Raw genomic sequence first — 8457 nt, forward strand, 5'->3', positions numbered from 1 at the left:
ACTCTCTGAACATGGCGAACAATGAGGGCTGATGAGAAGCCAAGGACAATGGCACTGGATTTTGATCCTACTGCATGTACTGGCTTTGTGGGAGCCTAGGCAGTTTGGATGCTCACCTTACTAGACCTGGATGGAAAGGGGAGGACCTTGGACTTTCCGCAGGGAAGGGAACCCTGACTGCTCTTCGGACTGGAGAAGGAGGGGGAGAGGAGTGGGGAGGAGGGGGAAGGAGTGAAAGGAGGGGGAGGGAAATGGGAGGCTGGGAGGAGGCAGAAATTTTTTTCAATAAAAAAATCAGTAATCCTTCTATGCAAATGACAAACTACTGAGAAAGAAATCAGGCAAGCAACACCTTTCACAATAACCTCAGATAATATAAAAACACCTTAGGGTAGCTCCAACCAAAGACTTGTAAAATAAAAAAGCCTTTAAGACATTGAAGGAAGCCATTGAAAATGATCTCAGAACATTGGAAGATCTCTCATGCTCATGGATTTATAGGAATAACATAGCAAAAAATGTTCATCTTACCAAAAGCAATCTAAAGATTCAATGCAATCCCCATCAAAATCCTAATACAATTCTTCAGAGATGTTGAAAGGACAGTGTTCAGCTTCATATGGAAACACAAAAAAGCTAGAATAACTAAAACGATCCTAAATAATAAAAGAACTGATGAAGATATCACCATTCTTGATTTCAAGTTATACTACAGTAGTAAAAATATCATGGGTAATAATGGTGTTTAAAAAAAGCACATTGATCAATGAAATCAAATTGAAGAGCCAGATATAAACCTGCACACTTATGGGCACCTGATTTTTATAAAGAATCCAGATGTTCACTGAAGAAAAGACAGAATCTTCAACAAGTTGTGTTGGTCAAACTGGACATCTGTATGTAGAAGAATGCTAATAGTTCCATACTTACCACCTTACACAAAACTAAACTCCAAATTGATCAAAGACCTCAACAAAAAAAGCCAGATACACTGAACCTGATAGTACAGGAAGTTGGGAACAGTCTTGAACTCATTGACACATGAAAAGACTTTCTGAACAGGAGACCATTAGCACAGGCACTAAGTAAGATCAACAAATAATAAATGGGACCTCATGAAACTGAAAAGCTTCTACACAGCAAAGGACACAGTCATTCAGACAAAGCATCAGCTTACAGAATGGGAAAAGATTTTACCAATTACACATCCTATAGAAGGCTAATATCAAAAATACATAAGGAATACAACAAAACTAGATATCAAGAAAACAAATAATCCAATTTTTAAATGGAGTACAGATCTCAACAGCGTTTTCCAAAGAGGAAATTTAAATCACTGAGAAACACAAATGTTCAGCATCCTTAGCCACCAGGGAAATGCAAGTCAAAACTACTTTGAGATTTCATGTTAAACAATTTAGAATGGTTAAGACCAATAAAACAAGTGACAACTCACTCTGGAAAGGATGTGGAGCAAATGGAACACAAATGCAAATTTGTCCAGACAATATGGAAATCAGTGTGTCACTTTCTAAGATGACAATTGATCTACCTCAAATTCCATCTATACCACTCTTGGAAATACACCCAGACTGTTTTCTCTTACCCTAGAGACACTTGATAAACCATGTTTATTGCTGCTCTATTCATAATAGCCAGAGATTTTAAGCAACCTAGATACCCCTCAACATAAAAATGGATAAAGAAAATTGGTACCTTTACATAAAATGGAGTATTGCTCAGCCATTTAAAAATCATAAAACTCATAGGAAAATAGATGAACTTGAAAAAAAATCATCCCGAGTAAGGTAACCCACAATCAGAAAGACAAATATGATATGTTCTTGCTTATAAGTAGATATTGGTTGTTTAGTTAAATGTCCAAGCTACAGCCTGTGAAACCACAGAGGGTAGGTATAGAGTAAGGTACTAGAGGGAATATAGGCCAATAGGGAACATAGGAACAATAGGTCTTGTTAAGAAATGGGAATAAAGTAGACAACAATGGACAGATGAGGATGCTGGAATTGGAAGATCAAATGGGGAGGGGAAAAAGAGGGAACTGAGGGATAGAATACAGGGCAAAAAAGCAAACATTAAGAGGACTTTGAGAGGTAGCATGAAAAATGAAAGAATAGAACCTTCCTAAAATATATAAATATATTAAGGCAATCTACATGAAATCACCAAATAATGGGGGAGACAGAGTCTCGAGTGGACATCTCTTGTCACCAAATGAAGTTTCCAGTACCAGGATTGGATTACGTCTAATTGACTTGTTAGCCAAAGAAGGTCCCATGAGACCTCCAAACAACCCATGCTTTTGCAAAGGCAATAGGTTCCTCTCTATGAACTGACATCAAGGCCCCATTGCTAAAGACAACACCTATACAGATCATTGAACATGAGAAGTCTAGCTTACATAAAGCCCTCACCCTTACTTTCTAGTGTCTTTGGTACAGGAAGGTACTCTGCAGGCTACCTAAAGGGTAGCATAAACACCAAGCCAGTCACAAACCCTTTGATCTATGATTGTGTCCTGCCTGAAAGATATGCTACAGCAATGGTGGCACAAAGCTTATGGGAATAACCAACTACTATCTGATTTGACTTAAGGCCTGCTCCACAAGATGCAACCTATACCAACACTGCTTGGGTGACCAAGAACCTGAGACTAGATAAACCAGGGACCTATGTTAAAACCAAATAATACTGATCTAAAAGTCAAACAACAAAAAACACCAAAAACAAAACAAAACAGAAACAAAAAAAGAATTACCACAAAGTAATGTATTGAGTTCTAATGATATTCTTCTATACTCATAGAACAGTGCCTCATTCAGCTATCACTAGAGAAGCTTCCTCCTGCAGCAGATGGGAACATATAGAGACATACAGCCAGTCATTACACAGAGTGAGAAAACTTGTAACATTTAGCCCTAAAGGGGATGTCTCCAGCAAATCCCTCCCTCAGAGCTCAGGTAACCCCATGGAAGAAGAGGCAGAAAGAGTGTAAGAGACAGAGGAGATGGAAGACACCAGGAGAACAAGGCCCTCATATGAAGTTCATATGAACTCAGAGACTAAAGCAGCACACACTGGGCCTGCACGGGTCTGTACTATGTCCTCAGCATAAATATTATGGTTTCCAGGTTAGTGTTATATTCCAGAATGGGTGAATGATTGATCTCTGAGTCTTGTGGCTTCTCTGAGCTCTTTCCCTTCTGTTGGTTTGTCTTGTCCAACTTCAATGTGATAGTTTTTTTTCTTTTTTATATTTTATTTTGTTGTATTTTATTATCTCTTAGAAGCCTGTTCTTTTCTGAGACAGAAAGGAAGTGGATCTGGACGAGAGAGGAGGTGGGGAAGAACTGAGAGGAGTAAATCAAGGGGAAACTGCAATGACGCTATATTGGAGAAAATAATCCATTTTATTTTGTTTTTGGGTTTTGTTTTGTTTTCAAAACCCTGTTTTTCCTGGAATTTGCTGTGTAGACCAGCAGCCTTGATCTCAGAGCTCTGCCTAGCTCTGCCTCCCAGGATTAAAGGCTTGCACCACACCACTGCCCAACAATAACCTATTTTCTAAAGAGGGGAAACATGTGTGCATCAAAGTCCAGAGTCAGAAGCAAGCTTAAACACACATTCCTTTAGCGCCCATACTTCAGATGATGATATAGCCTGTTTTGTGCTTCTAGGGAAGAAAGTGGACTTTTCTACTTTCCTTCCCCAAATCACTGTTCCCTTGCCAGTTAGCTGGACAAGCAGAACTTGTGTCCATATACCTTCCTCAACTCATGAGCCTTTCTGCTTTTTCTCAGAGGAAGGTTTAAAACTCATGCCTTTTACTTTAGACTTGAAGATAAGGTACTCAATTGAAACAATACTTTTTAAAGAAAATTCATAACATCATTGACAGCTGACACCATCCTACCTGTGGGTATTTTTTGTTGTTACTTTGATTACTCAGAGCTTAATGAATAGGGACAACTAATCATGGATTCCCACGAAGTTTCAAAGGTATCCAGGAGTCATAAGGATAGGAGTTTTTTGGTTGGGTGTTTATGCCTATCCTAGGAACACTGAAGAAACAGCTAAATGGGAAGCCCAATTTGTTCTCCCAGTTCACCTTACAACATATCACGATTTCCCAAACCACCTTACATAATAACATAGCTTTCATACTCTTAAACAGTTTTGAAATCACTATACTATACTTTATATGCAAAGCACACATGTTACATTTATTCTTTAAGAAAATGAATATATAAATAAACATACAAATATATAAATAGTGGGGTATTCCATGTAACAACACACAAAAAAATATGTCAACTTTTTGTGTTCATTAAAGGACAGGTTTTCAGCTCTTGTCATTGAGAACACGGTCATGAGACAAGTAAAACCTCCAAAGGGAGCCCCGTCTTTTTCTCGGCGAAGACAACAGCACTACAGCATATTAAGGGAGGCATGCTATGCTATGAGGAGAGAGGAAACACAGTTGCTTGAACCTGGGTTGTCATGAGAATACTGGTTTGATAAATAGTAAAGCCTGAATTCTAAGTAGAAATGTGAACAAAATGATGCTAAGGAATAGATCCCCAGATATTCAGTCCAGTGAGTAGCAACTGTAGAGAAAGGATTAATTATGAACAGAGTTAACTTATGATAAGTGTAAAGAGACAGGAATTAACAGTGGCAAGCACATGCCCTCACCCTTAAATCAGGCCCTATCCCTCTGAGAATGGTGAAGGCAAGTCAAATAGCTATACAAGTACTGAGACTGGGTTTCTTTACCGGGCACATTAGTGAAAGCTGCTTACTAGAACTGATATCCAGAGAACAAATTCAGAGGCGCCTCTGGCCCTATCCCTCAGAGATTAGGCTAGATCTCTGTATCATAGCTATAGATAACAAAAGATAAATTTTTTTCTTTCCAGTCTCTCCCAAAGCATTCAAGATTCTCTTTAACAAGAAAAGCATCATTTGTTTGCAGTACTGTCCCAACACTTAAATGCAGTAGAGGATTACAGAGGAGTCAAGCTGGGCTGGGAATATAGCACAGTGGTAGAGCACTTGCTTATTAGTCTCAGCACCTCAAAAGGGAAAGAAACTCAAGGAGTCATATTACAAACTCCGGTTAGTCCCCAGGGAGAGTTCTATACCTCCTCCCAAGCCACAAGGTTGTCTTTCAGAGACCCATGCCCACAAGAGTCCAGATGGACACACAAAACAAGTGAGTCTAGAATGAAGTCACTTCCAGGACTCCACGTGTTCTACTACATGGACCAGTCTTTTTTTTTCCAAAGTCACAATAAAAGTGACATAAGAGAACATCTCCAAAAAAGCATCTTTTCCATGTATCGAGGGCTTTGATCAGTTAAATCACACTGATCCATGCTGTGCTACCAGTACCAGAAAGTCTTTTCTTTTTTTTACAACTTGAGGGGCTCACAAATAAGGGAAGAGGTTTAAATAACTCTAAAGTTGACTATTTCATAGTATTTTAAATTACTTTTTAAAAATATTAAGACGTGATCCTAGCACTTAGTTTATGGACTTTAAAGTGCTTCTATATTTTAAGTGTAAGTGCAATATTTGTTTTGTTTTGTTTTACAATAAGGAATAGAACCTGTAGAAAGGGTAGATCAGTGTCAGCTTTAACACCGATAATACTTTATCTTCTCTAGTTTTTTAGGAAAGCCGAGAGAGCTACAACTTCACAGTTATCTACATGTACAGGACTGGGCAATCATATCCTCATATTCCTTGTACAAGATACTCCCATTTGCCTCAACCAGAAGGATACTCATGGGAAGAAACTTATAAGGGACACAGGAAGGCTGAGGTACACTATGATTCACCAGTTCATTCACAAGGCTCTGAATGATGGCATGGTTGGGTGAATTAAGACCATAGGGTAGCACATGACTGCAGATTCCTTTACAGTAATTTGGAGTGTACAGACGGGGAGCAATGATCCAGTGATCCCAGCCTAGTTGTTGGAAGCTGACTTTGTAAGGGTGGAGGGAACATTGGTTATTTACAGACCCGTCATGTTCCTGAGTATGACAAGCGACATCAGATGCAATGCTGCAGGCTTGCCGGGCACTCCGCATAAGAGAAGATTCCCTATCAGTTAACTCCTCTTGGCCTTGTGCGAGTTTAGCCTGAATGCTCTTGTTGGTGTCATTGAAATAGAGTAGCAAGAAGGCGACATCCAAGGATGCCGTGCCATGCCACTGGAACTCAACCTCGCTGCCTTTTTGCTGCTCACACATGAAGCGGAGGCGAAGGACTCTCCGTCCCTTGCGATTCCAGAGTCTCTGCTGAACACAGTGTGTAATATCCATCTCTGTCCAGGCTTTAGACATGGGAGGCAGCTTGACGGAACCCATTTCAGAAGGAAAGGGCTTGGTCAGGCATTTGGGGATCCACGGCTCCACATGGCAGGAGAGATTGTAATGAACTAGATGAAGCTGATGGCGGTAAACCACAGTGGCTCGGATTAGTTCGTATGCTACCTGGTTTGATGCCAGAGGAAAGTCCAGGGTCTGTACATGCCAGGGACCTGCACAAACGTGAAAGAACAGGATCCACCATTAGAGTCTTGCCTCTTACCTGAACATTCCTTATAACGCCTCTAAATGTAAACTGATAGTTACCGCTAACCCTGGAATTAACTCGATATAATACAGTCTATCATTTATGGAGCACTTCCCAGTACCATTTAGAACATACTCAACAGTCTTCTGAGATAGTTGTTAGCACTATTTTGTAGATAATGGCAATGAGGCTTACAGAAACCATCAGAGGACACCAGGGCAAAGGCTGGGGATAAAGCTCAGCATGACCTGTCCAGGTCCTGGATCCTATGCCCTGAACTGAAAAAGAATGCATGCAACCAGCACCTGGTAAGTTTAAGATTTGAACCCAAGTCTGTTTATAGTAAATATAAATCCATCTTACTTTTGGACTATTAACAGTGAAAACAGAAATACAGAATTATTTAATGTGTATGTTGCATATATTGAAGAACAATTATATTATTAGTTGACTGTTAAAGATGACTAATTAAAAAACTATCAAAACACACATATATTAAGAAAGAATTCCCATGTCTCATCACTGTACAGATGTAGCTTTAGGGGGAAATCTAATAGTGGGTGCTATGACTACCATCATTTCAAAACCAGGAAGAATCAAGCGCTAAACAGCTGGGTGGTTACCATCTTTGTATCTCTGCCTTCCACCAACTTCAAGGACTGCTTCTGAATCTTTTCCTTCAGTTCAATCTCCCCTATTCCCTTGGGTTTGACCCATTCATTTTGCAACCATGCCTTTAAATACCATTTCAATATAAATCTTGATTATATAAATAGCCTTATTTGCAAAAAAAAAAAAACAAAAAAAAAACCTGCCCCAGCCAGGTGGCGGTGGTACAAGCCTTTAATCTCAGCACTTGGGAGGCAGAGGCAGGTGGATCTGAGTTCGAGGCCAGCCTGGTCTATAGATCAAGTCCTAGGACAGCCAAGGCTACACAGAGAAACCCTGTCTCAAAAAACCTAAACAAACAAACGTGAATAAATAAGTAAATAAGAAAAAAACCTGCCCCAAACTGCACGCAACCTAGGCTTAAAAGCTTTAATCTGAATTGTAGTGCTGACACCCTGTGGCCAAACCATGATCAGAATATATTCTTGAAAACAAATCTGGTTCCAAAAATAAATAAGTAAATAAATAAAGAGCGAAAAGTATCTGTCTACAGAACTCTGAACTTCTCCTTTTCCTGGTACAGGTTAAGAGTAGACTAGAAAAAATCAGACAGCACAGGGTAAAACCTTCTCGTGTTGGAACATCTTAGTGTGCCCATGTGTTATTCACCTAACCTTCCTTTTCCACTGAATGTGTAAGCCTGAAATTCTTCAAGGGGACAGTCACTTTCAACAAAGAAGTTCTTTTAATGTCTTGGTGTTCAAAATATTTTCAGAAGTTCCCATTCCAGCTCATGCCTAACACACCCTCAAGTTTGCAGCACTAGCCTTCCTCCTGGGGAAGGAGACCCACACTTATTTCCTCAAGTTACCCCACATTCCCCTCTAACAATTTTCCAAGAGGCCCACCCATCCACTTGCCCCACCCTGCAAAGGAACCCCACCCAAACAAGCTGTCTGCCGAGGAGCTGCCCTTGCCTTTCAGACCTTGGCATCACGTGTTTCCTGAAGCAGGGTGGGGCGGCTGAGAACCTCAGCCAGGAAGGGTCTGCAAAGAACTTTTCAAGGGAAGGGATGACTCATACGTCCTGTGTGACTGAACTTGACATCTACTTCTGGATCCTTCTACAAGACCAAATGCCAGTTGTCCCACAGTCAGCCCAGGAACCTTGCAGTTTTAGTCCTAGGCATTCTCTCTCTCTCTCTCTCTCTCTCTCTCTCTCTCTCTCTCTCTCTCTCTCTC

At 40.3% G+C, this 8457-nt stretch overlaps 1 protein-coding gene across 1 annotated transcript in view; it reads right to left on the reverse strand.

Moving 5' to 3' along the window:
• Nucleotides 1-4415: 4415 nt before the first annotated feature.
• Nucleotides 4416-8457, reverse strand: part of Bmp15 (bone morphogenetic protein 15) — a 5574-nt gene continuing 1532 nt past the window's right edge. Inside the window, exon 2 of the mRNA XM_005352765.3 lies at nucleotides 4416-6571. Coding sequence (XP_005352822.1) covers nucleotides 5727-6571 — 845 coding nt within the window. The 3' untranslated portion in view covers nucleotides 4416-5726. The remainder of the gene's footprint in view (nucleotides 6572-8457) is intronic.

Source organism: Microtus ochrogaster, chromosome 10 (genome assembly GCF_000317375.1).
Source record: "Microtus ochrogaster isolate Prairie Vole_2 chromosome 10, MicOch1.0, whole genome shotgun sequence".
Taxonomy (NCBI): domain Eukaryota; kingdom Metazoa; phylum Chordata; class Mammalia; order Rodentia; family Cricetidae; genus Microtus; species Microtus ochrogaster.